Source organism: Panulirus ornatus, chromosome 12 (assembly GCF_036320965.1).
Source record: "Panulirus ornatus isolate Po-2019 chromosome 12, ASM3632096v1, whole genome shotgun sequence".
Lineage (NCBI taxonomy): Eukaryota > Metazoa > Arthropoda > Malacostraca > Decapoda > Palinuridae > Panulirus > Panulirus ornatus.
Window position 1 is genome coordinate 69,301,001 of NC_092235.1, and position 15,015 is coordinate 69,316,015.

Sequence of the window (15,015 nt, forward strand, 5' to 3'; positions counted from 1 at the left end):
TCGCTGTCTCCCACGTTTGCGAGGTAGCGCAAGGAAACAGACGAAAGAAAATATATATATATATATATATATATATATATATATATATATATATATATATATATATATATATATATATATATATATATATTTTTTTTTTCCTTTGTCACTGTCTCCCGCGTTTGCGAGGTAGCGCAAGGAAACAGACGAAAGAAATGGCCCAACCCACCCCTATACACATGTATATACATACGTCCACACACGCAAATATACATACCTACACAGCTTTCCATGGTTTACCCCAGACGCTTCACATGCCCTGATTCAATCCACTGACAGCACGTCAACCCCGGTATACCACATCGCTCCAATTCACTCTATTCCTTGCCCTCCTTTCACCCTCCTGCATGTTCAGGCCCCGATCACACAAAATCTTTTTCACTCCATCTTTCCACCTCCAATTTGGTCTCCCTCTTCTCCTCGTTCCCTCCACCTCCGACACATATATCCTCTTGGTCAATCTTTCCTCACTCATTCTCTCCATGTGCCCAAACCATTTCAAAACACCCTCTTCTGCTCTCTCAACCACGCTCTTTTTATTTCCACACATCTCTCTTACCCTTATGTTACTTACTCGATCAAACCACCTCACACCACACACTGTCCTCAAACATCTCATTTCCAGCACATCCATCCTCCTGCGCACCACTCTATCCATAGCTCACACCTCGCAACTATACAACATTGTTGGAACCACTATTCCTTCAAACATACCCATTTTTGCTTTCCGAGATAATGTTCTCGACTTCCACACATTCTTCAAGGCTCCCAGAATTTTCGCCCCCTCCCCCATCCTATGATCCACTTCCGCTTCCATGGTTCCATCCGCTGCCAGATCCACTCCCAGATATCTAAAACACTTTACTTCCTCCAGTTTTTCTCCATTCAAACTCACCTCCCAATTGACTTGACCCTCAACCCTACTGTACCTAATAACCTTGCTCTTATTCACATTTACTCTTAACTTTCTTCTTTCACACACTTTACCAAACTCAGTCACCAGCTTCTGCAGTTTCTCACATGAATCAGCCACCAGCGCTGTATCATCAGCGAACAACAACTGACTCACTTCCCAAGCTCTCTCATCCCCAACAGACTTCATACTTGCCCCTCTTTCCAAAACTCTTGCATTCACCTCCCTAACAACCCCATCCATAAACAAATTAAACAACCATGGAGACATCACACACCCGTGCCACAAACCTACATTCACTGAGAACCAATCACTTTCCTCTCTTCCTACACGTACACATGCCTTACATCCTCGATAAAAACTTTTCACTGCTTCTAACAACTTGCCTCCCACACCATATATTCTTAATACCTTCCACAGAGCATCTCTATATATATCTTTATATATATATATATATATATATATATATATATATATATATATATATATATATATATATATATATATATTTTTTTTTTTTTTTATTTTTATTTTTTATTATACTTTGTCGCTGTCTCCCGCGTTTGCAAGGTAGCGCAAGGAAACAGACGAAAGAAATGGCCCAACCCCCCCCCATACACATGTATATACATATGTCCACACACGCAAATATACATACCTACACAGCTTTCCATGGTTTACCCCAGACGCTTCACATGCCTTGATTCAATCCACTGACAGCACGTCAACCCCGGTATACCACATCGCTCCAATTCACTCTATTTCTTGCCCTCCTTTCACCCTCCTGCATGTTCAGGCCCCGATCACACAAAATCTTTTTCACTCCATCTTTCCACCTCCAATTTGGTCTCCCTCTTCTCCTCGTTCCCTCCACCTCCGACACATATATCCTCTTGGTCAATCTTTCCTCACTCATTCTCTCCATGTGCCCAAACCACTTCAAAACACCCTCTTCTGCTCTCTCAACCACGCTCTTTTTATTTCACACATCTCTCTTACCCTTACGTTACTCACTCGATCAAACCACTTCACACCACACATTGTCCTCAAACATCTCATTTCCAGCACATCCATCCTCCTGCGCACAACTCTATCCATAGCCCACGCCTCGCAACCATACAACATTGTTGGAACCACTATTTCTTCAAACATACCCATTTTTGCTTTCCGAGATAATGTTCTCGACTTCCACACATTCTTCAAGGCCCCCAGAATTTTCGCCCCCTCCCCCACCCTATGATCCACTTCCACTTCCATGGTTCCATCCGCTGCCAGATCCACTCCCAGATATCTAAAACACTTCACTTCCTCCAGTTTTTCTCCATTCAAACTAACCTCCCAATTGACTTGACCCTCAACCCTACTGTCCCTAATAACCTTGCTCTTATTCACATTTACTCTTAACTTTCTTCCTCCACACACTTTACCAAACTCAGTCACCAGCTTCTGCAGTTTCTCACATGAATCAGCCACCAGAGCTGTATCATCAGCGAACAACAACTGACTCACTTCCCAAGCTCTCTCATCCCCAACAGACTTCATACTTGCCCCTCTTTCCAAAACTCTTGCATTTACCTCCCTAACAACCCCATCCATAAACAAATTAAACAACCATGGAGACATCACACACCCCTGCTGCAAACCTACATTCACTGAGAACCAATCACTTTCCTCTCTTCCTACACGTACACATGCCTTACATCCTCGATAAAAACTTTTCACTGCTTCTAACAACTTGCCTCCCACACCATATATTCTTAATACCTTCCACAGAGCATCTCTATCAACTCTATCATATGCCTTCTCCAGATCCATAAATGCTACATACAAATCCATTTGCTTTTCTAAGTATTTCTCACATACATTCTTCAAAGCAAACACCTGATCCACACATCCTCTACCACTTCTGAAACCACACTGCTCTTCCCCAATCTGATGCTCTGTACATGCCTTCACCCTCTCAATCAATACCCTCCCATAAAATTTACCAGGAATACTCAAGAAACTTATACCTCTGTAATTTGAGCACTCACTCTTATCCCCTTTGCCTTTGTACAATGGCACTATGCACGCATTCCGCCAATCCTCAGGCACCTCACCATGAGTCATTTTTTTTTTTTTTTTTTTTTTTATACTTTGTCGCTGTCTCCCGCGTTTGCGAGGTAGCGCAAGGAAACAGACGAAAGAAATGGCCCAACCCACCCCCATACACATGTATATACACACGTCCACACACGCAAATATACATACCTACACAGCTTTCCATGGTTTACCCCGGACGCTTCACATGCCTTGATTCAATCCACTGACAGCACGTCAACCCCTGTATACCACATCGCTCCAATTCACTCTATTCCTTGCCCTCCTTTCACCCTCCTGCATGTTCAGGCCCCGATCACACAAAATCTTTTTCACTCCATCTTTCCACCTCCAATTTGGTCTCCCTCTTCTCCTCGTTCCCTCCACCTCCGACACATATATCCTCTTGGTCAATCTTTCCTCACTCATTCTCTCCATGTGCCCAAACCATTTCAAAACACCCTCTTCTGCTCTCTCAACCACGCTCTTTTTATTTCCACACATCTCTCTTACCCTTACGTTACTTACTCGATCAAACCACCTCACACCACACATTGTCCTCAAACATCTCATTTCCAGCACATCCATCCTCCTGCGCACAACTCTATCCATAGCCCACGCCTCGCAACCATACAACATTGTTGGAACTACTATTCCTTCAAACATACCCATTTTTGCTTTCCGGGATAATGTTCTCGACTTCCACACATTTTTCAAGGCTCCCAAAATTTTCGCCCCCTCCCCCACCCTATGATCCACTTCCGCTTCCATGGTTCCATCCGCTGACAGATCCACTCCCAGATATCTAAAACACTTCACTTCCTCCAGTTTTTCTCCATTCAAACTCACCTCCCAATTGACTTGACCCTCAACCCTACTGTACCTAATAACCTTGCTCTTATTCACATTTACTCTTAACTTTCTTCTTCCACACACTTTACCAAACTCCGTCACCAGCTTCTGCAGTTTCTCACATGAATCCGCCACCAGCGCTGTATCATCAGCGAACAACAACTGACTCACTTCCCAAGCTCTCTCATCCCCAACAGACTTCATACTTGCCCCTCTTTCCAAGACTCTTGCATTTACCTCCCTAACAACCCCATCCATAAACAAATTAAACAACCATGGAGACATCACACACCCCTGCCGCAAACCAACATTCACTGAGAACCAATCATACATGAGTCATACATACATTAAATAACCTTACCAACCAGTCAACAATACAGTCACCCCTTTTTTTAATAAATTCCACTGCAATACCATCCAAACCTGCTGCCTTGCCGGCTTTCATCTTCCGCAAAGCTTTCACTACCTCTTCTCTGTTTACCAAATCATTTTCCCTAACCCTCTCACTTTGCACACCACCTCGACCAAAACACCCTATATCTGCCACTCTATCATCAAACACATTCAACAAACCTTCAAAATACTCACTCCATCTCCTTCTCACATCACCACTACTTGTTATCACCTCCCCATTTGAGCCCTTCACTGAAGTTCCCATTTGCTCCCTTGTCTTACGCACTTTATTTACCTCCTTCCAGAACATCTTTTTATTCTCCCTAAAATTTAATGATACTCTCTCACCCCAACTCTCATTTGCCCTTTTTTTCACCTCTTGCACCTTTCTCTTGACCTCCTGTCTCTTTCTTTTATACATCTCCCACTCAATTGCATTTTTTCCCTGCAAAAATCGTCCAAATGCCTCTCTCTTCTCTTTCACTAATAATCTTACTTCTTCATCCCACCACTCACTACCCTTTCTAATCAACCCACCTCCCACTCTTCTCAAGAAATTTTTCCAAAACTGTTCACTCTCTTCTTAGTTTTGGCCATTACTTTTACATTCTTTTACTTTCTATCATTTCACTGGTTAGTATAAGTGTCTAGGTATGTTATGGCAGTTTAAGAATTTTGTTAGTATGTGCAGTTTGGCTGTAAGAGATTTCAAAAAAAATATCTATCCCGACATAGAGCACTATCAAACAATATACTGGAATGTAACAAGGTTTACAATAATATACTCTTTTTAATACTATACCAACACAATAAAACCATAGTTACAACAATATACTCCTTTTAGTTTTAATCGATATAATAAAACCATATTTCATAACAATCTTACCTTTTGGTGTGATGTTAGATGTCTGAGAGAGTTGCACAGAGTATGGTATGGTAGGCAGCAAAGATGGTCTAGGGAGTAGACAATTGCACCTGTTGCAATTGCTGTGCACTACTTGGCCCTGGCTGGGGAGAAGAGGCAGCAAGGGAAAAGTCATGTTGCACGGTGCTGCTTGTCTGCCCTGCATATCCCTGCATCTCCCAGCTGAGTAACCAGAAGCCCGCAAAATGGACTCAGGCACATCTCACCACCATCAGATTCAGGGTCATAAATTTCTTACTCAGAGTTTGATTTATACCGTGCTACGGCATTAAGTTCATCATCACCCAAAGGAATGGCCAGAAACTGGCCACTTGCACGCATGTAGTGGGGTATTGAAACAGGGTTGAACAAATATGATGCATAGTTATATGAGCCTAAATATCTTGAAATATAACAACATAATCATTTAAAACAACACTTTGCATCACTTTTACAGAAGGATGAGACAGTTACCGTGTGCACAGAGGGGCATTTATTGCGATACACAACAACGAATCACACACAAATGATGATTACAAGTCTGAATTAGTGAAATATAACATACACTAATATTCACTTTATAAACACTTTACAAACTATTCTACTGGTGAATATAACAGCACAATGAAGGGCAGCAGTTATGTGGGAGGAATAAGAAAAAATATTTAGAGCACAACAGCTTCCAGCATGGTTACTGGGATGTATATCTGATTCACTTATAACATGTGCTATGTTGGGTTGCCATAAAGCTCAACTGAGTTGGATTACCATGAAAGAGCAGGCTCCAAAGATTCATCCACTATGGTTTCACGTCAATAAGAATTACTTAATTTCAGATTCTTTTTCTTTTGAGTGATGTGACAGTCACATCAGGTGCAAACTGGATGAAACTAGAAACTTAGAAAACATTTGCCTCATGGTGCACAAGGGTGTTAATATGTTTCTCCATTCAAGCAATCAAGTCCATTCCCAGCTATGCTAACTCTAATTCTCCAACTGGTGGTGCCCTCAAGTGGTCTTTTTGTGGTTGTCAGGGACACAGGATGGAAATGACTTACCAAATGGAAAGTCAGAGGGCATTAATTCAGAAACATCTGGATTTTTGGCCAATCAATGACTCCTGTTAAAGTCATTTTGATCAGTAACAGATGCTGTGTGACAGTACTCTATTCCCATTTCATGCTGAGTAAGAGGATTTCTTCCTGATTTAAGGGTTCATTATGTGAAGGTTTTCTGTCTGACCTACAAATGTTAAGGTGATAACATTCTCAAAAAGGATACATACCTGGCAGACTTTGAAGTGAACAGAAAGAAGCTCCCCACTATGAATACCATTTCAAAAAATAAGTTTAACACAACATGCTCAGTTCAGATAAGCATTCACAGTACTTATTACCATTCTGAAATTCAATAGTAGCTGAGTATTCTAAAATATCTTGATGCAGACAACACCCTAACTGACCTGTTACAGACACACTGCAATGATCTAGCTTTGCTTAGTGAGAAGATTAGCCACACTAACCTAATTCAATGTAGAATCAACTTGCAACCTAACATCAAACCTATCTATATCCTAGCTTACTGTTCACCTCACTCATGTTATGCTGTGGCTTGGTAAGCTGGTTGAGGACATGCTTGATGATGAAATTCTTGAATCTAGCCAATGACCTTGGAATGCTCTATTGTCAACTGACTACAGACTTCTTAATGATGTAATAATACCTAACCAGGTTTCTTTATCTGTAATGTTTTACCAGCAGACTATAAGAAAAAAGAAAGCCTTTCACTCTGCTGATCTTAAAAAAAAGAAAAAAAAGAGGTTTTTGGAAACTGAACATGGCAGTGGGCAGCAAACCACCAACTCCCTTTTCTGTCCCTTCAGACCATTTCCAGTTTATGAAAATGCCATCTAGTTAATGGAACTCTCATATTACCTTTGTACATTTGATTGTCCTCACTGAGTAGTGTTAAAGAGGTGCCTAGATCCATCCTACACTCTCCATGTTAGGACTAATGGTCTTATTTTCTACCTCATCAAAATGAGACTAACTGGCTAGTCCTGTCCTAATCTCCTTAGAAGCACGATACATCTACTCAAGTCTTGCTTATTTTTTTCACATAAGTTCTCTTACCACCTTTTATCTGCACAGTCATTCTTAAATATGATCATGAAAGAGTCCGAAAAATTGATGGCCCCTTGTCCCCGGTATCATGGGGTGCTAAGAATCTCAGGGTTTCCACCAGACTCTACTTACTGCCAATGAGGAAGAGGGCTCAGACAGAATTAGTACTTGCCCCTCCCATGACCTTTCCCTCTCTGATAGACCTTCCTCTTTTTCTCTTCAGTATACCAACATTCATGGTCTCTCTAGTAACATCTCTTCTGTTGAACAACATCTAGAGAGCAGAAGAGAGTGTGCTGAAATGGTTTGGGCATATGGAGAGAATGAGTGAGGAAAGATTGACAAAGAGGACATATGTGTGTCAGAGGTGGAGGGAACAAGAAGCAGGAGACATAATTGGAGGTGGAAGGATGGAGTGAAAAAGATAATGAGTGATAGGGGCCTGAACACACAGGAGGATGAGAGGGGTGCAAAAGAAAGAGTGAATTGGAATGATGTGGTAAACTGGGGTCGATGTGTTGTCAGTGGACTGAACAAAGGAATGAATTGTCTGGGGTAAGCCATGGAAAGGTCTGTGGGGTCTGGATGTGGATAGGGAGCTGTGGTTTTCGTGCCTTACACTTGACAGCTAGAGACTGAGTGTAAATGAATGTGGCCTTTTTTGTCTGTTTTCCTGGCACTACCTCGCTGAAGAAGGGGTTTGCGATGCTGTTTCCTGTGCGGTGGGGCAGCCCTAGGAATGAATGAAGGCAAGCAAGTATGAATATGTACATGCGTATACATGTATATGTCTGTATATGTGTATGTATATGTACGCATATGTGTATATGTTGATATGTATACATACATGTATGTATATGAGTGGGAGATGTATAAAAGAAAGAGACAGGAGGTCAAGAGAAAGGTGCAAGAGGTGAAAAAGAGGGCAAATGAGAGTTGGGGTGAGAGAGTATCATTAAATTTTAGGGAGAATAAAAAGATGTTCTGGAAGGAGGTAAATAAAGTGCATAAGACAAGGGAGCAAATGGGAACTTCAGTGAAGGGCGCAAATGGGGAGGTGATAACAAGTAGTGGTGATGTGAGAAAGAGATGGAGTGAGTATTTTGAAGGTTTGTTGAATGTGTTTGATGATAGAGTGGCAGATATAGGGTGTTTTGGTCGAGGTGGTGTGCAAAGTGAGAGGGTTAGGGAAAATGATTTGGTAAACAGAGAAGAGGTAGTAAAAGCTTTGCGGAAGATGAAAGCCAGCAAGGCAGCAGGTTTGGATGGTATTGCAGTGGAATTTATTAAAAAAGGGGGTGACTGTATTACTGACTGGTTGGTAAGGTTATTTAATGTATGTATGACTCATGGTGAGGTGCCTGAGGATTGGTGAAATGTGTGCATAGTGCCATTGTACAAAGGCAAAGGGGATAAGAGTGAGTGCTCAAATTTCAGAGGTATAAGTTTGTTGAGTATTCCTGGTAAATTATATGGGAGGGTATTGATTGAGAGGGTGAAGGCATGTCCAGAGCATCAGATTGGGGAAGAGCAGTGTGGTTTCAGAAGTGGTAAAAGATGTGTGGATCAGGTGTTTGCATGGAAGAATGTATGTGAGAAATACTTAGAAAAGCAAATGGATTTGTATGTAGCATTTATGGATCTGGAGAAGGCATATGATAGAGTTGATAGAGATGCTCTGTGGAAGGTATTAAGAATATATGGTGTGGGAGGCAAGTTGTTAGAAGCAGTGAAAAGTTTTTATCGAGGATGTAAGGCATGTGTACGTGTAGGAAGAGAGGAAAGTGATTGGTTCTCAGTGAATGTAGGTTTGCGGCAGGGGTGTGTGATGTCTCCATGGCTATTTAATTTGTTTATGGATGGGGTTGTTAGGGAGGTAAATACAAGAGTTTTGGAAAGAGGGGCAAGTATGAAGTCTGTTGTGGATGAGAGAGCTTGGGAAGTGAGTCAGTTGTTGTTCGCTGATGATACAGCGCTGGTGGCTGATTCATGTGAGAAACTGCAGAAGCTGGTGACTGAGTTTGGTAAAGTGTGTGAAAGAAGAAAGTTAAGAGTAAATGTGAATAAGAGCAAGGTTATTAGGTACAGTAGGGTTGAGGGTCAAGCCAACTGGGAGGTAAGTTTGAATGGAGAAAAACTGGAGGAAGTAAAGTGTTTTAGATATCTGGGAGTGGATCTGGCAGCGGATGGAACCATGGAAGCGGAAGTGGATCATAGGGTGGGGGAGGGGGCGAAAATCCTGGGAGCCTTGAAGAATGTGTGGAAGTCGAGAACATTATCTCGGAAAGGAAAAATGGGTATGTTTGAAGGAATAGTGGTTCCAACAATGTTGTATGGTTGCGAGGCGTGGGCTATGGATAGAGTTGTGCGCAGGAGGATGGATGTGCTGGAAATGAGATGTTTGAGGACAATGTGTGGTGTGAGGTGGTTTGATCGAGTAAGTAACGTAAGGGTAAGAGAGATGTGTGGAAATAAAAAGAGTGTGGTTGAGAGAGCAGAAGAGGGTGTTTTGAAATGGTTTGGGCACATGGACAGAATGAGTGAGGAAAGATTGACCAAGAGGATATATGTGTCGGAGGTGGAGGGAACGAGAAGAAGTGGGAGACCAAATTGGAGGTGGAAAAATGGAGTGAAAAAGATTTTGTGTGATCGGGGCCTGAACATGCAGGAGGGTGAAAGGAGGGCACGGAATAGAGTGAATTGGATCGATGTGGTATACCGGGGTTGACGTGCTGTCAGTGGATTGAATCAGGGCATGTGAAGTGTCTGGGGTAAACCATGGAAAGCTGTATAGGTATGTATATTTGCGTGTGTGGACGTGTATGTATATACATGTGTATGGGGGCGGTTTGGGCCATTTCTTTCGTCTGTTTCCTTGCGCTACCTCGCAAACGCGGGAGACAGCGACAAAGCAAAAAAAAAAAAAAAAAATGTATATGTGTGTATGGGCATCTATGTACATATATGTGTATATGAGTGGATGGACCATTCTTCGTCTGTTTCCTGGCGCTACCTTGCTGATGCGGGAAACGGCAATCAAGTATAATAAAAAAATATAGCTATCCCATAGAAAAAGCAAATATCTAATATAGCTGTCTCTCCCATAGAGAAAGCAACTCTGGCTCCCATTTCTCCTCTAACTCATGAATGACTTCAAGCCCTGACGCTCCTCTTACTAATCATATACCCCTCCCCGTAATCTCCTTTTGGAATGTCTGAAAAGCACTTCTCTCTCTCTGGATACATACAAGGATTATGGTCCTCACGGTGTCCATCCCTGTGTACTGAAAGTGTGTGCCCATAAACTTGCACCTGTGCTTACTCATCTATTCTGTTTCTATTTAAAAACCAGAACTTTTCCTTCCTGGAAGCATGCATTGGTGCATCCTATCCTGAAGAAAGGTAACTGTTCTAACTCCCTGATCTTTTGTCCCGTTGCTTTGCCATGCAACATTTCTAAAGTCCTTGAATCCCTCCTCAATTCCCATATCCTTAGACAGCTTGAATCTCACAGTCTTCTCTTTAATCACCAGTATGGCTTCCATAAGGTGAGATCCACTGGTGATGCTCTATCCTATCTAACTAATATTTGGTCACCATCCTGAAAAGATTTGGGGAAATCCAGTGTAGTTGCCCTCCCTTCTTTTGGCTTCCTTCCCTCACTTTGCTCCCTCATATCAAGCTTCCTCTCTGGCCGATCTACATCTGTGGGTGTTACTATTAGCCTCTCCCCCTTTCTCCATCAATAGCAGAGGCCCTCAAGGTTATATCCGGTCCTCTACACATTTTCTCCCTTTTATTGATGATTTTCTCTCTTCCACAAATAACCAAATACACTCATATGCTGATAATGAAACAATGAATTCCTGCACATCCTTAAATTCTGCTCTTCTTCTCACTTGATCTGCGTCTTATCTTGACACAATTTCCTCAACAAACTGAGACTGAGACAGGATATCTTAAGTTTAATGTCCCTAACATTCAGTTTCTATTCATCTCTCTACTGAAAATTCCTCAAAACTTTCCTCTCTCCTTTGATGGTTCTGTAATTCCACCTCTTGACTCAAAAAACATACTTAGTATTACTGTAACATCCACTCTTCCTTGGAAATAGCTAGGTCTGCCTCTAAGAAACTGGGAATCCTGTTCAGATGTCGTTATTTTTCTCATCCGAACAGCTGCTCTATTTATACAAAGGATTGATCTGTCCTTGTTTGGAATACTGCTCTTACATCTAGGTTGGTTCTAGCTCTGCATCCTTACTTGACAGAGCTGAGTCGAATATGGTCCGACTTATAAACTCTCCAAGGCTAATTTCAAAACTTACCATGCTTGCTCTATGACAATATGTTGGTTCACTTTCCCTCTTCTATATCACTTTGGTTTTGGCTCCTGAGAGCTGGCTGCTTGAGTGCCCCTAACAATAGATAGACCACACAATACTCAGCAAATTGCTGCATCATATGATCACCTTGCCACAGGCAACTCATGGGTAGGCTGTTTTGATAACTGTTTCTTTCCCTTCACATTGTAACTTTGGAACTCTGAACCCTCTTATGTCTTTCCCAATAATTATGAACTGGCACATTTTAAAAAGCAGGTTCTTCACACCCTCCAAAATTTGTATATGCTTCCCTTGTCTCTTCTTTTTCTTTTCCATAATCCTCTCTACACTTCAATTGAAGCCCTGTCTGGACGTGGACTCTTGTCCATGACTGGAGCCTCCATTGAAAAAAAAGTCACGGGTCAGACGTTACTTAACACTTAACGAAACTTGAGACTGCCTTCCAGGAATCAGGAAAGGCAGAACTTAAGATTTTGCTGTCAAAGTGTCACTTTTTGATGAAGATGCTGAAGTTTTTTGGGGGCATGTGATAAACAAACATGTGATGATAAATGAAAAGAGCAAGTGGCTTTCCCATACCTAAATCTATGGATGACTTATGGTCTTTTGTAGGTCTTGCAGGTGTTGATGGAACATTTATCTAAAGCCACTGGTAACTATAGTCTTGCACCTTGTGAAGACTCTTCACTGTCATTGTCGTCCAGTTGATTTAAGAAATTAAAAGCTGTTATAAGGTCATCGCTCTATTATCTCCCCCCAAAATGGATTGGTGTGTAGTCATCACCCTTTCACTGTAGCTTAGCTTTCTTAATTCAGGTACCATATTGGTTGCTCTTCTCTTGACCCCTCTCAATTATATCTTGTACATATGCATGCATACACTGTTTGTGCACAGGGGCATGAGTGGAAGTGCATAAATTTAACTTTCTAATGGTGATGCTTAATGAGGGACATTTGTTACATTAAACTATTCACAAATACCGATGTAATGTTAGTTCATTCAGTTATTTACTGGAAATGTCTGTTAAGAATAAAATATCATGAACAGTATCAATTATTCATTACCTTACATCATTCATGTATGGATACAATGATGTGAGGACTGCAATGACAGAAACAGGATACTTTAAGATAATACCACACCCACAGTTGAGATGGTCATCCTAATATAGAACAGCCTATTGTCAATACATACCATCACTTATGAATGAAAATTAACATGTTCATTAATCCCTTTCAATTTGACTCAATAACTATTGTATCTCACCTGTGTCATCTTGTCCATCATCCTTTTCCTCTCCTGTAGGTGACAGAAACAAAAATATTAAGGTTCTATATTTACAACACAGAAAAAATACTATAAATGTTTATGTGTGTCTGAAATAACTTCAGTCCAATTTTCAAATTGCGTAAAATGCATATATTTCCCAATCTATTAAACATTATATGAGATAAACTCCAGAACACCTTGAAGTTCATCTTACAAAATATTAAGATTCTCTGTTTGTCCTTTAACACTGCCTTGTCACTATGCCCTTCTCCAGTAACTTCTTGAGCAGTATCTCAAACAGTGTGTCACGTGCATCTAAACACATCTTTAGCAAATCTGATGAAATTTCATTAGGATCATGATTTTTATCTGGGACGAAACTATATCATTTTGATATCATTTCTAGGTATCATAATGTTTTAGAGGCACTGATTGTACAGCTTGATCAATAATAATCCTAAGTGGCCTATGGTGGTACTAAAAAAGGCTCCAACTGAGCTACTTCACCAAGAAGTACCACATGGTAGCTTGAGATGGTACTGCAGAGGAAAAGAACAACCTTGGCAATACAGTATCAAAAAACTTAAAATTTTCATTCATGTTACTGAACTGGCTAATAGAATGCTGGGAATAATTTAAGAACTCCCTTGAGTATTGGTGCCATGAAACACTATTTTGTATACATTTATGTAAAGCTCCAGCAGGAGTTTGCTGTCCAGGCCTGGTCTTACTTGAGGAAGGATATCAGTATGATTAAAAGAGTACAACTATGTGTCACTAAATATCAACCAGAACTATGAGAATTAACAATCAATGAAAGACAAAAGATTGGACATGTCAACACTAGGAAATAGAAGAGAAACTTGATGTAACTTTTAAGATATTTAAAGGATTGCAATGGACTGACAAGCCAAATTCTTTGATGGAAACAAGAATAATTTAAGAAGAGATATGCATACACTTTATTAGAAAAAAGTAATAAAAGCATCAGGAGGTACTTCTTTCAGTGTGGTGGATAACTGGAATCAACTTTTGGACTACATACTTAGCTCTGACTGTCAGCAACTTAAGAAAAAATATCCCACTGTATTGGAAATTAAAATGAGGATTAGAATATTCAGAGATAAGTAACTGAGGTGAGCCATAAAGCACCACTAGGTGCAATTTTAACTGAGGCAAGCAATAAAGCAATAATAGATGCACCTCTTATCTCACATATTTCTAATGGAAAAATTGAAGAAGTATTAAGTGTGCTACTTAATGATGAGTTACTTCAGAATGGCCTGAGGTGGCATCTTGAGGCACTATGTGTGCTACTTGACCAAACTTTACTTTCAAGGGGTCTGAAGTCGTACTCTGGGAGCACCAAAAACTACATGCCTAACAATTAATCTTGAAAGAAATAGAACATTCATCGTTCTCCTCCTACATAATTTACTACAAAAATGGAATAAGGAACCACTCTAAAGGTTATCATGAATCCTGCCTCATCTATAACAACCATAGGATGATACTCAAGAGGTACCATACAAGCTACATGATCAATCCTAAGATGGCCTGTTCACCGACACTCCCTCATTTATGATATACAAAAAAATAATGTATGTATTTGTCAAAGTTAATTAACCATCACTCAAAATAGTACAGCACTATGTGTTAAAAAACTGTTTTATAAGAAGGTTATCCGCTTCAAGGTCTCTTCTTTTGCTTTATTGCAAAGTCTGACGTTTGTATATAATTATAAATTGTGTTTACTCATTTCATTCTAACTACTTGAGACTTTTATTTTATGTATTTAAAACAATACTGAAAACCAGCCTTCATTAATCAAAAGCCAGATAGTTCAGATTGAGGAAACCAGGTTAGGAAGACAGTTTTTCTCTCACTTTTCACATATTATCTAAAATACTACATACCTGAGGAGGCCATATTTGAGCGCCAATGTTTTGATGTACTTTCGTAAGAAATCGATGATATATTTTGATAATCTTATTTCTTTTTAGATATCTATTTGATATAATTGTTAACTGATTATAATATCATATTAATTTAGTAATTCATTGAAATATTAATATATACATAGTCTCCTTAAACGAC

The 15,015-nt window shown here is 40.3% G+C and overlaps 1 protein-coding gene across 5 annotated transcripts in view; it reads right to left on the reverse strand.

Moving 5' to 3' along the window:
- Nucleotides 1-15,010, reverse strand: part of Cep97 (centrosomal protein 97kDa) — a 153,795-nt gene extending 138,785 nt beyond the window's left edge. For all 5 annotated transcript variants that reach the window (XM_071668201.1, XM_071668204.1, XM_071668202.1 and 2 more), the window contains exons 1-2: nt 14,835-15,010; nt 12,916-12,948 (exon numbers count right to left, since the gene is read on the reverse strand). In XM_071668201.1, the coding sequence (XP_071524302.1) occupies nt 12,916-12,948; nt 14,835-14,847 (46 nt within the window). In that variant the 5' untranslated portion in view covers nt 14,848-15,010. The remainder of the gene's footprint in view (nt 1-12,915; nt 12,949-14,834) is intronic.
- Between the last annotated feature and the right edge of the window lie 5 nt (nt 15,011-15,015).